This window comes from Photinus pyralis, unplaced genomic scaffold (genome assembly GCF_008802855.1).
Source record: "Photinus pyralis isolate 1611_PpyrPB1 unplaced genomic scaffold, Ppyr1.3 Ppyr1.4_LG3b, whole genome shotgun sequence".
Classification (NCBI taxonomy): domain Eukaryota; kingdom Metazoa; phylum Arthropoda; class Insecta; order Coleoptera; family Lampyridae; genus Photinus; species Photinus pyralis.
Window position 1 is genome coordinate 2,757,537 of NW_022170510.1, and position 17,546 is coordinate 2,775,082.

General features: G+C 39.8%; 2 protein-coding genes across 8 annotated transcripts in view; one reads left to right on the forward strand and one right to left on the reverse strand.

The window, feature by feature from the left end:
• Positions 1–717: 717 nt before the first annotated feature.
• Positions 718–11,556, reverse strand: LOC116166647 (scaffold attachment factor B2-like). Its single transcript, XM_031481674.1, has 12 exons — positions 11,342–11,556; positions 11,089–11,161; positions 10,878–11,041; positions 10,772–10,829; positions 10,522–10,615; positions 4,790–5,036; positions 4,553–4,741; positions 4,416–4,502; positions 3,944–4,365; positions 3,688–3,830; positions 3,526–3,637; positions 718–1,060 (listed from the first exon to the last, which is right to left on the reverse strand). The coding sequence occupies exons 1-12, from the start codon at positions 11,465–11,467 to the stop codon at positions 898–900; spliced, it is 1,878 nt and encodes a 625-aa protein (XP_031337534.1). The 5' UTR covers positions 11,468–11,556; the 3' UTR covers positions 718–897.
• Positions 11,557–15,140: 3,584 nt separating this feature from the next.
• Positions 15,141–17,546, forward strand: part of LOC116166594 (zinc finger X-linked protein ZXDB-like) — a 57,787-nt gene continuing 55,381 nt past the window's right edge. For all 7 annotated transcript variants that reach the window (XR_004144352.1, XR_004144354.1, XR_004144355.1 and 4 more), the window contains exons 1-2: positions 15,141–15,260; positions 15,357–16,843. Coding sequence is in view for 2 of the 7 variants with exons in the window: in XM_031481592.1 (XP_031337452.1) it covers positions 15,421–16,843 (1,423 nt within the window). In the remaining 5 variants the exon portion in view is untranslated. The remainder of the gene's footprint in view (positions 15,261–15,356; positions 16,844–17,546) is intronic.

The following is a 17,546-nucleotide window of genomic DNA, read 5'->3' on the forward strand; positions in this document are numbered from 1 at the left end:
TACACCAAAATTTCTCGGGGAAACACTTTTTCTTATTAATTTTGGTGCGTAGAATCCAAAACAATTCGTACTTTTTCGATCAGACTTCTCAATCAAAAGTTATAGACGAGAATCCAATTTCGAAAGAAAATTCAAAGGGCTGTTAATAAGAAAAAGTGTTTTCCCGAGAAATTTTGTAGTTGTCGATTTTTGGTAAAAAAAAGGAAGGTTAATTATTCAAATACTTTGCGAACTGCGAAGTATTCGAATACTAAATATTTGTGAAAGTATTTGAGTTACAAAAACAAATTGCTTCCATAAAAGTATTTAATTACAAAGTATTTGAATACTTTAAAGGATTTGAATACTAAAAAGTATTTACAAAATCGAATACTGCCCAGCTCTGTAGCTGCATTATAATGGGCCCTTTTTGGAACCAACGAACGTTTATAGCACGCGTATATTATTCAGATGCGTCACATCACGTGTATGCAAGGTATAATTAAAAAAAACGTGTGATACACGTGTGTAAATGCCTGCGGATACTCTTTGGCGCCATGACCACAAACAGTGAGCGTCTCCCCTCCTCCTCGCATTAAGACAGCAGGACTACTAGCTACGCCACTACTTTTATGTAGAAGTAGATAAGATTAGTAATTCGAGGTAGCTTGTGCAAGTAGTCAACTACTTTACCAGAAAACTTTTATTATATTAAACCAATAACTATTTAATTACATAAACTAAAAAAATAGGGAAATACAGATTTATAAAAAAAAGTAAATGACTTAACAATATTATAAACACATATTACAGTAAAATGCATGAAGTGCACATAAATCCACAATACATTACAAATATGTACTTAGGTGTAAAAACTTTCAGATTTCACACAGCCCATGCTTTATCAAACTAATACGTTTAGTACTTCCGCATAGTAGTCGTCGGTTTATACTCAAATCTAGCACCGTAGTTATTGATGACGGGCGGGGGAGGACAGGATGGACCTACATTTCCCGCCGAACTGCCTTGGAATCCAGGTGCGGACGGCGTTGAAGTCGCATGCATACTTCCTGCTGTCCACCTAAACACAACAAATGAATAAGCGGGGCATCGAATCGCATTTAGAAATTAGCAACAGTATAATGTTATGTGAAATTGACCCTTTTGGACCTAGCCCCCCCCCCCCCATTGTGAATCAATTTAAGAAGTGTAGCTTTTCACATCGCAAGCACAAACTAAATCACTAGACATCTAAAAGTATGGGGTGGCAGTCTGCTTGGGCCCCCCCCCCCCTCACTCAATGATTGGAATTATTTCTTTCGGGTGTCACTCTTAAAGACAACAAAATTTCATGGCCCTCTGACACACCTTCAAGGAAAATTCCAGGACTCTAGGACAATTCCCCTACAAGTAGTTAAAAACCGTTAGAAAAGGGTGCGGACTGACGTACAAAATGCAAACAATAGCACATTTTTTTAATTGTTAAAAAATTAACAAAAAAACAGACTATTATAGCCTAGGGGTCAATGTTCAGCTGATTCGCCCTGCATATGAAGCCATTGCAGTCTTTCTTTCTACGATAGTCCTGTAAATAACGCATAGCGGCTAATGGGAAGTACAAATGAAGGAAGAAATATACAGGGTGGCGCATCTAGAATTGGGGAATGTGTCATGCGGTTTTGACTAAAAATATGAACATATGTGACTGTGCGTTTTCGTCTCCACCACCTTAATCATCTTAAAAATCGCCTAACAAATCACATTCCGTTCCTCAGTTATTAAGGCATTAATTAATTGGCATTGTAGGCCCAAAAATAAGGAAGACCTTTTTGACATCTCCGTTAGTTATGAACCGAATTGCATGAAATTCAAAATGAATGAAGCCATATAATACGCAATGTTCAGTAGGATTATTGTACTAAGCGATCAAAAATGAGTTGTGGTGTCAACTTTGGAATCTTTTTTTACATGGGAAATCGTACTTAATTTGAAATTCCAAAGAAGACCGCCACTCATTTTTGATCGCCCGTTATAAGCTAAAGCAGTTGTGATTTTTACCTTCTAGGTCACAGTTAATGTATGGCCAATTCAAAATCATACTATGATAAAATCCCTAAAAGGTTGGTGTTCTTGTCTAAAGTGGTTCTGAGCTGTGATCGTTCCCTTCAAGATAGTAACTTGATCGTGGTTTATGTCTTGGCTAATGTAGCATATAAGGGGTTTAAGTGAGCCCTTTAGAAGTAATATCCATATAGAATAGGTACCAGTAAGCATGTCAAAAGTAAATAGGATAACTGTGAAACGATTCTAAATCCAAAAGTCACATTTTTGGCTGTATGTACAATACCAAATTTTGTTGAAACAGAATATTTTTCGCACTCCCCTTTTCGTGGTAAGAATTTTGAAATTGTTTTTGCAAAATCGGAAAAGACATCCCAAAATCTACTCAAAAGAAATGCCACCAGTCTAACTCATGGTTGCTAAGAAAAAATGAAAGAAGACGTATAAATTTTACCACTCTCAAATGAAACACGTTGGACCCTCAGTTTATTTCGCTCAACTCTCTCTACTGCTCAATTTTTTACGTAACACCCTGTATATTGTGGTATCGACTTCAAATTTTCCCAAATTTTAGTAAACCTGATCCAAAAATAGCCACAGATTCATCCTCGGGCCCCCAAAATTAAACAAGTATAAATTGTGCACTGATGTGCGGATAAAGCGCATTTTTTTAACGTATTTATACGTAACACCCTGTATGTCGAGTTATCCTCGGGCCCCCAACACTAAACAAGTATAAATTGTGCCAAAATCTTGGGCATTTTTTTAAACCGAAATAGCTTAATAAATACTTGGGTTATAAGGTTTATCAACGTTTACTTTCTTGCTAGATGATTAATGGGGAGGGGGATCTTTATACATGAACATTCAAAGACTGCGTCGCATACATTCAAAATCTACACTATACAGGATGATTCACGTAGTCCTTTCGTTAGAAGTTTTTAAAAATTCTATTCTATTAAAAAAAACATGATGGCAACACCTCCGAAAGCGGTGCAATTGTGAAATTATTTTCTTTCAATTCAAAATGGCTGTAAACCAAATTTCAAATTTCTATTTCAACTGCCAGTTTAAAAACTCCTAACGAATTGGCTATATGAGTCTCCCTGTATACAATATCAATACAGTAGTGAGTAGACTCTCGTTAATACTAACTCAAAAAAATTGTTTCAAGCAAGTCTGAACCTGCAAAATGTACTGGTCACATTACTGAATGTTCATATATGCAAATGTTCACATAAACGCGAGTCTACTATACGTGTATATCATGTGTCCATATTTGAAAGTCCCAACAATGAATTTTATGTGGCGCCACTGTTCACATTCATTCTCAACTTGGTTTTACACCGGCGTTTTTTTGTTAATGCTGAAAAATGTACTTGTGTTTTTCATAATTTGCATTAATTTATTTTGTAAGCTTATTGGATTGTGAGCTAGAGGGCGTGTTCCCTAATTTGAAATTCAAGCGGCCACCTTATACAGTACCTGTGCGGTGTATTGGCCCTCCACGTATCGGAGGCAAAATTTCTGACAGGAATAACTTTTACATGTTGCCAATTATTACTCGCTGCTGCACTTCTCTCGAACCGCTGAGCATCTACAAAAACAAAAATTCGACACCTCTGGCGTTAAGAAAAGCAATATTACCTTGTGAAGCGTTCATCGCGCGTGCTGCGGTACGCGGATCATCCCTGATTTCTGGCATGGGACGACGGGGTCGTTCTTCACGTACTTGAGTAAATCCGCCGCTATGTTCATGACCGTGCTCATGCTCATGTTCGTTGTATCGGCTATAGAAAAAAATGTTTAATTAAAAATGGGATAAAACACAACTATTCGCAATCTCAATCTGCATGTAATTTTCAGTTTTTGACTTTTTTTACTGGATGAGGAGTAAACTTACCCATGGGGCTCAAAACGTATTTGAGTAGATCCATCCTCAAAATGTCTCTCAGTAGTTACTCGTTTCCTGTCCTCAAATGAGTCGCTACGTCTAAATTCGGCAGATCGTTTTAAAGCCCTCCGTTCTTCCTGAAAGCGAGCCTTCTCTCTTTCTAACTCTAACTTTTCCAAATTAATCTCCCGTTCTAATTTAATGATACGATCCTTTTCCCGGTCCAGCTTTTCCTTTTCATATCGAAGTTTTTCCTTATCGGAACGCAACTTTTCCTTTTCGTCGTGTAACTTTTCTCGTTCACGTTCTAAACGAGCAATCTTAGCGTGCTCAATTTTTTCAAATTCCCTACGGCGTGCGGCTTCCTCACGACGTCGCCGATTTTCCTCTTGCAATAATCTTTTGTGATATCTCTGCCTTTCTTGTTTTTCCTAAGAAATTATGTCAATACATGGATGGTCAGATTAAGCAAAAGTGGTACCTTAATTTGTTCGTAAGTTAATAAACTATCTTTCTTTGTTGTGCTCGAGATGGAGCCATGACGAGATAAATCACGGCTCCGTGATTTCTGTAATGTAAGTGTTGTAAACAAAATCAGGGTCGAGATTCATTGTTTACCCTGTTTGTCGAATCGGGTTGTTTTTCCGCGGGGTCCTCCGCCTGGGTTTTTGGTTCCTCGCTTTTAAGATCCTCTGTATTGGGTTCGCTCTCTTTATTCTCACATTTTTTGCCATTTTTTTCGAGCGTTTTACTTTTCACATTGAGCGCTTTGCTCTTGAACTTTTCAAAGCTTGAATCAGGGCGTTCCTAACAGGAAAATACCAATAATCTTCCCAAAGTTCAATGGGAACTCACCTTTTCAATTTTAATAACTATCCCATTCAATTCGGAATTATTCAAGTTCGCAATACAGTTATCTGCATCTTTAACAGATGCCATTGTAACATATCCGTAACAATGGGCTCCGGGATGTTTCGCATTGATAACAACCTTGGCGCCTAGTACCTTTCCGTGCGCGGACAGTAACTGCTTCAGTTCGGCCGCGCGAGTCGTTTTAGTTATATTGGTAATCCAGAGATTTCGACTCTCTTGAGTTTTAGACCTAAATGGTATTACATTATTTACTTATTTCAACAACCCTATGGACTAATCGCGCTCGTTACTTAAATTGTAAACGTACGTTACGCAAAACTCGTTTTAGTAGAATCAATTTTATTTATATTTTTTTACTAGAAACGTCTTTCATAAGTAAAAAGTTGGCATTTTTCATTCTGCGCATGCGCGTAATTAATTTTTACTGTGTGCGATCCGTTTGCCTTTGCCAATTGACATTTTTAGTTTTTGATTTGTACCACATACGATGTTTTTCTTTATTAGAAGCATCTATGGCAAAATTTCAAAGAAATATCTTCATAAATAAGGAAGTTGGCACTGCGCACATCTAATGTTTACATTTTTACAATATGAGATATGTTTGCCTTTAACTTAAGCAGCTGTCACTCAAATCTCAGAAAGATTTCGCTATAAGACCGTTGATATTGCGCATCCTGCGCATATTAATGATATGTTTGCAACATGTGATGAGTGACGTTGAGGGGTTGAACGACTCTAGTCAGGAAAGTAGTACAATGGGCCGAACTTTAGATCTAATAAACGCTGTTTTTATTATTTTTATTGTCTTTGTTTGTGTATTTTTATTGCCAGGATCTATACTGTAAATTGCAGTAATCGAGATCAAATAAACATATTAGACCAAGAGCTCGCGTATAAAAAACCGCATGATAAGGTACCAATGGTTTAAGTATTGAAATGGATAGTGCGTAAGATAGTAAAATAATAACCGCTCGTCTGCCGCTGGTAAGTGGTCACCCGTAAGCCCTATTATAAAATGAATTTTGAAAAAATCGACTCACAATCTCGTTATTAGTACCAAGTTGAAATATGTCTTAAAACATGCGGAAACATCATTAGTTAACGAAACCAAATTGGCAGACGCGTTGTTTGGTAGCATTTTTGAGGCAGACGCAGTTAAATATTTTCATGTCATCTCGTTTCGGCGCATATACTGTAACGCGGTAGAGTGAGACGCGTGCTGCGGTACGCTTTATTAAGGAGTTAACACCAAGAAATTTAATCAGATTTGCATTTAATAATAAAACACGCATATGTACTCTTCTTAAGAAAAATTCCCATACAATAATAAAATATAATATAAATATTTTAATATTGTAGAAATCCAGGCGTCATTTTTGCCGAAAAAATTCCTAGGAAAGATTCTTTTTCGTCAATTGCTTCGTTTTATTGTCATTAACAATACCATATAAAATTCTTCCAAAAATCCGACCCGGAAGTATATTTTTTTCAGTTTGTCCAAAAAAAATGGGACCATTTTGTGTTTTATTGCAAAATAACTCAATAACTATCGTTTTTACGTAAAAAATAGTCGTATATGAAAATAAAGAGAACAAAACTTTCAACATTTTATCTATTTGCCTTTTTTTGTAGATCCCATAAATCCGCGACCAGCTGATAGTAAAAGTGCTCATAAAAGTGGCGATACCCTCTGTAGCGCTCTCCCATACATTCTTCTAAGGTATTCTTTTTTAATTTCAGCTGCATCCATTAATATGAAGTTAAAATGTATGTTGTAAGGGATTGGGTATTTTACTTAATTAGAAATTTTTGGAAATATACAGCGATGTTTCGCGTACCGCGAAAGGAGGGTAGTTTATCAGAACTTTCCCACCCCGGGCGTAACTTGGTACAAACGTCTGGAAGCACAAGATACCAAGAGAATTTATTTTGCTGGCACAATCCATTCAAAATTTAATTATTATTACGCGTGTTTGTTGGTGCATTAGCAGGTGCATAGTTCACGTTAGGTCTGTTTAGTTTTCAGTAATGAATTAACTTTGAGCAACATTCAGCAAGATATGTTTTAACGAAGGTACCTACCAGAATACTTTGTCTTGGCGGTGCCATTAGGGGCATTATCTTATGCGCTAACTTTAAAAGGACACTTTTTTTTAACCGAACCCATGGGAAAATACTCTCAATCTCGCTTAGAACGTGAGTGACGATTTTATTTGTTAAGAAGTAATCGAGATGGGCTTGAGGGAAACATGATAAAAATTAGAGGAGAACTTTAGAAAAACTAAAAGTCAATAAGAAGCCTTGATAAACTTGCCAATACATTTCAAAAATTTGAGTTACATTCTGGATCAAGACATACATTATTGCCTATAGGAGAGTTCTAAAGACTTCTAACATGCAAAGTACTAAAGTTAGACTTCAAATTCAACTCCAGCCCCCTAACTCTATGATTGTGGTTTCTCATATTTAAATTAGATTATGTTAAAAACCTATTGCATTCAGATTAAGATCATTAAAACATTAGAAATAAACCATTATAGGTACGCTCAACTTAACAGGGAAGCTTTAACAATAGTATTCGCTGTAAGAAATTATATTATTACCTGTATATGGACAAACGTTTATTTTGAATTTAGAGACTCGTCCATTGACTCATATTTTCAATGAAAATTCAAAACTTCCAACTATGACTTCGTCCAAATTTTTATGTGGCTCAATAAATTTGATTACCAAATCCGTCATAAAAAAACATGCATATTTTTTATCCCCTATTACAATGTTTGAAGAAGAGAACCACATCGAAGAGGAAAAATATTTAATTTCCAGTGAATTAAATGGTCAAATTTCAAATTCAACACTTCATTATAGTGGAAGTTATAATACACCTTCAAAACTTAAGATCAAATTTATTAAACGGAAAAAGTTTTGAATCACGGTATTAAATTCAAACTAGTGTCATATTCACATGAGCGAAAGAAATCTTCCCTAGGAATTATTTCATTAATCGCATAATTTTCGATTGACGCTTGGACGATATATCACTGTTGTTGTGAGCTGTGCTTATTAGATCGCCACACCGCAAGCGTCTGACTTTACCGCGTTACAGTATACGCGCCGAAACGAGATGGCATCAAAATATTTAACTGCGTCTGCTACGAAGATGCTACCGTCTTTTCAAATTTTCACTTCACGTATCGATTAAGCACATTTTTTCACACATTTTAATACAACTTTTAAATTGGTACTCAATCACGCGATTCTAAGTGATTTTCGACGTCTTTGATTGCGTCTGCCCCAAAAATGATACCAACTAACGCGGCTGCCAATTTGGTTTTGTTAACTAATGATGTTAATAATATAATATAATATTTATTTTTACATTCAGTTGACACTGTTAGTCTTGTCTGGATATTTAACATGTAAAGTAAGTATATAACAATCAAAACACATGAATAAAATATAAAACAAACACATCAATAAATATAAAACAAACAGTATTAACATAAATGAAGGGTTATGGCCATGGGGCAAGCATAAACTCTTCGACACTGTAATAACAATTTGCTAAAATATATTTTTTTAATGTTCGGATCGGCTGAAAAGAATATACTTCCGGGTCGAATTTTATATGGTATTGTTAATGATAATAAAACGAAGCAATTGACGAAAAAGAATCTTTCCTAGGAATTTTTTCGGCAAAAATGACGCCTGGATTTCTACAATATTAAAATATTTATATTATATTTTATTATTGTATGGGAATTTTTCTTAAGAAGAGTACATATGCGTGTTTTATTATTAAATGCAAATCTGATTAAATTTCTTGGTGTTAACTCCTTAATAAAGCGTACCGCAGCACGCGTCTCACTCTACCGCGTTACAGTATATGCGCCGAAACGAGATGACATAAAAATATTTAACTGCGTCTGCCTCAAAAATGCTACCAACCAACGCGTCTGCCAATTTGGTTTCGTTAACTAATGATGTTTCCGCATGTTTTAAGACATATTTTAACTTGGTACTAATAATGAGATTGTGAGTCGATTTTTTCAAAATTCATTTTATAATAGGGCTTACAGGTGACCATTTACCAGCGGCAGACGAGCGGTTATTATTTTACTATCTTACGCACTATCCATTTCAATACTTAAACCATTGGTACCTTATCATGCGGTTTTTTATACGTGAGCTCTTGGTCTATATTATTGTTATTAAAAAAGTGAAGTCAAAACCTCGAGGTATTTATGGAAGAACATATAAATTGTCAGAATATAACAAAGACACAGAATTCCAACAGAACGAAAATAAATCGGTTAAGTATAACGATTATTTTAACGCAAGCATATCAGTTTTAGGGGATGATTTATTGGACTTTAACTGCATCTGCATAAACAAGATGAATTGGGGTGTAGCGGTAAATGCGAGGGTAATTGTCACGACTAGCAGTTCCATAATCTTACATTTGAATGTCACTTAATAAATCTACATACAGGGTGTCCCATTATGAGACAGTCAATTATTGCAGAAACTAGCGGGGATATCAAAAAACGATTTATATAAAGTATTCTTCATATGGAGGGACCCATTTAGTAATTCTATTCACATAACTGTCCCTTAAGAGTCACTCCATTTTTTCAAATAGAAACCTACAGTAATATTTATTAAGAAGTAGACATAGGTATTTACGTGTATGGTTTTTCCCTGACAAAATCTCTTCTGAAGGGCGCCTAATTTTATGCATCCAAAATAACTTCTTGAAACAAGAGAGGGATAATAAATAAATAAATCTGGCTGTCATATTCATTTTCACAGAAAATAAATCTCTTGACTCCTTAATCTGTGAAGGCACTATATCATCTATATCAACTTTTCCGTCAGTTCAATACATCACACACAAAGGCACAATTTTTAACAATGACATTTAAAGAGGATAAACATACAACAACACACACAAGTTGCTGCAATTTTATTTTGATATTTTTCCCATCAACAGGGGCGACTTTTTTGTAATTATGGAGCTGATTAATTTATTATGAATCAACACTTATCAGTTTCTTTTCATGACCTTTTTAACCGGACTTGGTTTTTCAAGATTTCTAAAAGGAATTTTGATTGGCACATTTGCCCATTTAACCTAATCTCTATTAATAATAACCAATCCCAGTCAATCTGGAACACATACCCAAAAACCTAGGTAATGCCATTAGTTCCAACCTTCTATGATCTATGTGGTTGCCGAACAAAAAATTACAGATCATATATATCTTACTACCCATGTAAGATAGAAAAAAATGTAAAAACTGTTCAGTACAGCCTAATGTTAAGCCAGCACCCCCAATTAAACAAAAAATTTCACGCAAATGGGCAGAGCCTACTTTACGACATTTATACTGTACAAAGATATTTATGAATAAGTAAATGAAGCTTGGCTAATAGCGTTTCTTATCAAAATCCGGTAATTGAATGCCCTGCAGTTTGATATTATGCAACTGATAAGAGATGCATAAATAGCATAAAAGTGATCCCACTAAAACTGTGATAGGTCGAAAGATAGCGAATGTTTATATTGCGCGCATTCCACAAAATTATTATAATGCCGCTAAATAATAAAAGATTCGCCCCGCAGGCGTACAAGGTGAACCAAAAAATTCCACCAAAATGGTACTTTTTTTAATTTGTTGCAAGATCGCTTATCTTTCAATCCAAAAACACACCTAACTCCGATTGGTCGTTTCGCGTCCTCCTTCTTGGTTTCAGGCGGTACCACTTTTGCCTTCAATTGGTCCTTCGATACGGCGGGGCTCTCACCTAATTAAAAATGTATCTTATAATAAAAACGGATGTTGCAGGGATTACATAAAACTACCTAAGGTACCAATAATAAAAACCGCAACAAATAATGGAATACCGTCACACATAATAAACCGAGAATGTGATATAAACGATAAGTCATACGCATCTTACCTTCGATCTTTTTACTCATGGTGATGTCAGATTTGAGGACGGAATCCGACTGCTCAACCTGTATAACGTACATGAGAAAACTATAGAAATTAATTTAGATACAAACCTCCTCGTCTTGAAAACTTTCTCCTTCTTCTAAAGTCAGTTGAATAAAACTAGAAGATTCTGAAGTGGACTCTGCTGCTTTTAAATTTGTCTGTAAACCTTCCTTTGGTTGCTCTTTGAGCGAAGCCTCTATCTTCTCTTTTTCGTTCGTTACAGTATCTTCGGCTAAAACATCAATTGAGTAAAATGCAAAAGCAGGATAGCATTATTACATGAATCAGGAGCTTGTTTAACAATCTTCTTGTCGTCTTCCGAATTGGATTTCTCTGTCTCCTCTTTCATTACCTAGAAAATTGAGTTCAGTTACACGATTTCTATCAGAACATAACTATGAGCTTGCAGGGGAAATGCTATAAAAAAGACCCTACAGAAACGTTTTCTAACATTTCCTTTTAATATTCGCTATAATAATTAGTCACAAAATGCTGAGGGAAAACAGACTTATCAAAACAAAAAAGGTGTTACCTTCTGGAGTCTGTCAATCAGCACTTGCTTACTACCAGTTTTATCCAAACCCCGTTTTTCCAATTCGCCCCGCAAATCCACTACCCTTAAGTCTGACAACGGACGATTTTCCACGTTTTCTGGCATTAATAACCAGTAAAGCTATCAATTATTTAAGCACCGGTTTACGCTCTAACGAAAAACGATTATTTCAATGGCTACTGTACAGAGCGTTATTAATGAATGAGATGAGGATCGGTAAAGTAACAACCTTTTTCTATGCCGGTAAATTTTATCACAGGGTAAAACGCAATTATTTACCTTAATTGCGGATTTACTCTGCCTGTTTATAACACAATTTCAACTAACGAGACCACAACGGCGTAGACGATTCTTTTTCCAAATGACCACTATCAGACTCTCGAAATTCCATACACTGTTCGGATTTTTTTTAGAATATTTGAACCCGTTGGATAGGTACTTCGTGTTCTTCAGGTTCTTGGGTTTTCTTATTCTTTTTGGAATTTGTCCGATTTTTGAGTATTTTCACGATTGTATGGAATTCTGAAAATGTCTCAATTTTTCGGATCCTCCTTCTATTCTATTCTATTCTATTCTCAGGGGAGCCCGACCGGACAGCAGAGGCACATCAGAGGCCCATATTGTGCCTACCCCCTTTCTTCGCAACTGAGTTCAGAGCCCGGCGTTCCTCTCAATGAAGGATAGGACCCTGTTTAGCCTAAGTTGCTTCACCCTCCTCGGTTCCAGGTATCTGTCTCCAAGGAGTTGATATCTGTCCCTGATCAAAGCGTCACAGTGACAGACCACATGCTCGGTAGTTTCATCTGCCTCGCCACAGAACCTGCACGTGGACTCCTCCGCGAGCCCAATGTTATGCAGGTGATAGTTGACCATCCAGTGTCCCGTAAGGATACCGGTGATCTTCCTAATCTGGCTTCTATTCAGTTTTAGAAGCTTAGAAGACCCCGATTTGCCAAGGGGCCCTGTTAGAAAGGCCTTGGACTGCCGGAGTCCGGTTACTTGTTGCCACTGAGCCTGGAATTGACTGGTCAACCAATCTTTAATCCTGGCCCCAAAAACGGAGGGAGCAATCCCTGGGGTAGGCTCGGGCCCGACGAAGACTCCACCACTGCCTTCGCGAGTCAACTCGTCCGCCCTTTCGTTGCCCCCTATTCCGCAGTGCGCTGGCACCCAAATATCAAGCTTACCCTATTAGACTCACCTAATCTATCTAGGGTTCGCCTGCAATCAAGCGCCGTAGCTGATCGGAACCTGTCTACCGACAGGGCCCTCAACGCCGCCTGACTATCACTGCATATGTATATATGCTTGTTACGGTAACCTCTACGGAGGTTTTCCTGTGCACAGGTCATGATGGCTAACATCTCTGCCTGAAACACGGTGCTATGCTGACCAAGGGAGACGCTGACGCTGGCTCTCGGTCGATCACCATATATACCCATGCCCGTTCCCCTTTCTGTTTGGGACCCGTCTGTAAACCACACGAGCCCCTCAGGTTTGAGGAACGGGCAATCCGAGTTCAGCCACTGCTCCCTATCCGGGAGAATGACTTTATAACGCTTTGGTCTTAGCAAGATAGCCCGGATCACGTCCCTCCTTGCGAGGAGGGGATCGGTCCTGAGGGTTTCCTCCCAGATCCGCCCGTGCCCAAGGCTGCCTCGATCCTTCCATTCATCCCAATCGTTTAGCCGTATGGAAGCTTTCCGAGCCTCTGCCTCCACAGCTAAGTGTAAAGGCTCTAGGCCCAGAAGTGCCTCCATGGCCAAGGTTGGCGTGGTTTTTAGGGCTCCAGTGACTCCCAGACAGGCGAGTCGCTGGACCTTTCCTAGCTGCTTCCTGTAGGTTACCCTGCGCATGGCAGGCCACCATACAAGTGCACCATACAGTATTATTGGCCTTATCACTGCAGTGTAAAGCCAGTATACCAGTCGAGGGTTCAAGCCCCATGTACAACCAAAAGCCCTTCTACATGCCCATAGACACGCAGTGGCCTTTTTGCTTATGCGCTCAATGTGCCCTTTCCAGGTCAGGCGGGAGTCAATGATGAGCCGCTTTCGTCACAAAAGTGACGCGCGAGACCCCCGCGTGCGCCTGAAAGTTCTGTCGCTGGAGTGCCTGATAGGACGTCTCATCGACACCAAATGCGAGGAGAATCCTACCAGGCTCCTCCCTGCGAAAGAACGTCCTCCATAGACTCGTCCTGAAACCAGGATTTTGCCTCTGGAGGCGCTTCAAAATGGTGTCCGTGTCATCCGGGAGCCCGTACAACACAGCCATCACCTTGGTTACCCTCGGGACGTGCCTCTGAACTTTCAGCGACGCGCCATCCCAGGGCCGGATAAGAGGGACGGTCCTCTCCAACCAGTCCAAGGTCCACTGGTCCTCGCATTCGGCCACGATGGCACCCTGCGGATTCCAGCGGAACCCTGCCAGCCGAGGAAAGGGCCCTCCCTCCATCTGGTCTACGACTGCATTCAATGCAGCCATAATGCACCTCGACTGAGCCTCAGAGATGTCCACCTCCGGGTATGAAACCGGAACGACGGCCACCTTAAGCCCTGCCGCAGCGACTTGCCCATAAGTTCGTGGTGCACCCTTGGGTGCATCAGAACCTCTAGGCTTCTTCTCAGGCTGCTTTGAGCCAGACCCTGGAGTGCTTCCCTCTGATCTGAGACGCTTAGTCCCTGACGTCGGGTTGCCCCCCTGAGCCAACGACCCAGACGCAGCCTTAGGCTTTGGCGCAGGGCCCGCTTGACCCGAGGTTTTACCCTCGAGCCGGCGCTTCCTGGCCATCGCCTTCTGTGCGCCAGTCCTATTCTTCTTGCGAATAGGAGCTGACCCACCACCAGGTCCTTGGGTAAGGCCCTGCGTTGGAGCCGTCCCCTCTTTCGAGGAGCCTGCCCCGTTACCGGACCCCTTTTGAGGGCCCGGCTTGTTGGTCCCCTCTGACGAGGAGCCCAGAAAGGTTTTGTTAGAAGATTCCATACAATTCCCACGAGTAGTGCGGAAATGCGGTCTCACCTGGGCAGAGCCGCTTGCCCAGGGCTTGGCTGCCAGCCCCTTCCCAAAGGAAAGGAGCCACCACTCGGAGGTCGCCCGGTATCCGAGGGGCACCGTTATCGACACTGCACCCCAGTGCCACGCAGTCCTCGGCACGGTCGCTAACACCTTGACTTGGGAGGTTGGTCCGCGGCGACGACCTTCGTCGCTACCAGTCTGGGTTTTAGCCCCGACGAGCCACTTATAATCGTCACTACCCACACCGAAGTACGAGTCACGTACGATCATTCAAGTGTCTTTATGTGCTTTCCCCTATCCGCGACCCCCGGGGACGCGCCCGATGGGTGCCTAACCACACGGGTCGGATCCTCCTTACTCTTCAATTTTTAATTTTTTCAACCACTTTTTAAACACAAGGTTCTTAGAACAAGATGAAAAAAAATATCCCCTCTCCTCTGCCTCCACCTTCGACCTGACTTGGAGGGGAGTTAGAACGTCACTGCGATATGAAGTTCACGTAGGATCGATGGTTGCAAGTGGCCCCCACCCATCTTGTACCAAGAAGTTTGATTCATAAGGACAATCAAACACCTTTGTCCGAGCGGTAAAGCCGAGATGCCCCGCACAATCCTGAACTCCCAGGTTCGTGCATCGTACATGGTTGACGTACAACGAACACGAGTACCTTAACCGCCACCTGGGGACGCGCCTGGTAGGGTGGCACCGCTCAGGTAATAAGTAGTAATAAGCCAAATTATTCTTTCTTTTCAAACACCCTGTAGAAAGAAGCCATAACGGTACAGTACACACGGATTCGTTACCAATTTACAACAAGTACGACCAACGACGCCATGAAGTGTTAGTGCAACTCGGCGTTTTAATTTACCGTCACTTCAATGTAAGTAAACTATGTTTGGATAGAATTGAAGTAGATATTTAAAAGACTAACGGCACATGGAGGTGAGATACGCCATAACATTTGTAATGTTTTCAGTTGACTGCAATTTGAAAAATGGCGGTGGTGATTCAAACCCAAAAATGAATAGTTGAAGCTTTCCATGTGTCTAACAACTTTCAACATGACTGCACCACTCGGTATTCACACGTTAGACGCCTCCATTTTTTTCCCCGATGAACTTTTGGCCACCGAAGACTCCACTTTTATTCCCGATTCCATTCCCGAACAACCCGAAGATATCATCGCATGGCTGGATAAAGATGACAAAGCCATCGTATTAAGTGGTGACAGCTTGATTAGTAATAAGCCGGATCCATTACTCAATGCAGTTAGCAGAAGAGATTCACCGATATTACTTAATTTGAGCGACACGGACCACGACCAATTAGGCGAAATGGGAAGCATAGACTTATTAGACACATCAACATCGGAAAGTATGTTCTTTGAACAAAATTGCCAAACACGTTGGAAAATGGATAGAAATATGAATTCCCTTTTAAAGGATAAGATTTTAGCACCAAATAAATGTGATATTTTAGAAAAATTAGTCAAAGACGGTATAACTTTAGAAATTAAAGAAATTAATGGTAAGTTTGAAGTTCTCTTGGAGAATAACGGCGATCAAACTGAATTTCCTAATCATAATGTATGCGTAAATGAGCCGGGCCATATTAACCAACCCATTAGTAGACAGGCAGTGACATCGTTAGAAAGAACGCCATTGGCATCGGATTTGGATGTTCATATGGCCTGTTTACATTGTGAGATGGGATTACGAGTGTGGTTTTGCCCATTGGATGAATGTCTGCGAGCCTTCTATCGGTTAAACGTTGCGAAACTGCACAGTTTGCAACATCTAAATCATAAACCGTTCAAATGCAACCACCCAAATTGCACATGGGCATTCTTTACAATGGGCAAATTAAAGCGTCACCAAGAGACTCATAAGAAAAGGAAGGATTTTGTGTGTTCGTACCCAGGTTGTGACCGTAGCTTTACAACTATTTATAATCTCAACTGCCATCGCCGGGCTTCACACGAGACGCCCGCCGGTTTTTCGTGTACTGTTAAGACATGTGATAAACGATTTCACACTATGCGTTCGCGCGAGTTACATCTGAAAACTCACGGGGAGGAAGAGGCGCCGTATAAGTGTCCCGTCGCAGATTGCGGGAAGGTGTTTTTCCTGTGTACCAGCTTGATGTCCCATAGACGTATACACTCGCATAAGGAATCGGAGGTACGTTGCGACTGGGCCAATTGTGGACGGGTCTTTCCGCATCCGTGCAGATTGAAGCAGCACATTCGCCAGCATACCGGTCAGCGTCCGTTCACGTGCACCTTCGACGAGTGCAAATGGGCCTTTCCTACCGCTAGCAAGCTAAGACGTCATCTCAATTCGCATACTAACGAGAGAAAGTTCCATTGCACGATGGGTTCGTGTAACAAATCGTTTCTAAGATCTCAACATCTCAAGGACCACACCCTTACTCATATTGGGCAGAGGTTGTTTCATTGTGACGGTAGGTTGATGTTTATTTTAGGTGTTTGGTGTAGTGAGACGACCAAAATCACTATTGGAGGTATTCTTAAATATGCAATTGATATGTAAATGCAGGTACCATGGCTAATGTTGAGTTTGAAATGTAAAAAAAGTTGGTGGCATTGCCAACTGGTAGTTATATTTGTATGAATTTGGGTCATGTCATTAAGTTTAAGGAATGGTTATTTTCTAGAGAGGAGACACATAAACGTAACCTACTGGATATTTCTTCCTCATTCACTATGATAAAAATATATTTGAACATCCCTCAGGACAAGGACTGAATATTCTGTTCCAGACAGTTTGTTAAAATGAAAAACATAGTTTGGAAATTTTACACATTCTCTTTGTATTTTTTAACCAACCAATACATTTGCAGATTTTTTGGATTAAATTAATATTTGCAAAAATGGTGACGTACCCTCAACTCACCGAACACAATGGATGGAAGGAGGGGGGCTTATTTCACCTGCTAATTTTTAACAAAAATGTACAATAAATGCCAAAACAGTTTTCAAATTTCAAAAGTATCCACTTCAAATCCAAAAAAAGGTTGAAGGTTGATCGTTGATCGCAAAAATTTAAACCTTAAAGAGACAGTGGATAATTAATAACAAATTGTACCTTATAAGTATTGAAGTTTAGTGTTTGATTCAATGTTTGTTTAAAATAGCGATTTCTCT

Excerpts from the sequence above, each read along its gene's own strand:
- LOC116166647 (XM_031481674.1), bottom strand. The coding sequence starts at position 11,467 with ATGCCAGAAAACGTGGAAAATCGTCCGTTGTCAGACTTAAGGGTAGTG. Across the intron at positions 4,503-4,552 it reads AACCCGATTCGACAAACAGG|AAATCACGGAGCCGTGATTT; the intron begins GTAAACAATGAA and ends CTTACATTACAG. Across the intron at positions 1,061-3,525 it reads AGGGCCAATACACCGCACAG|GTGGACAGCAGGAAGTATGC; the intron begins GTACTGTATAAG and ends TGTTGTGTTTAG.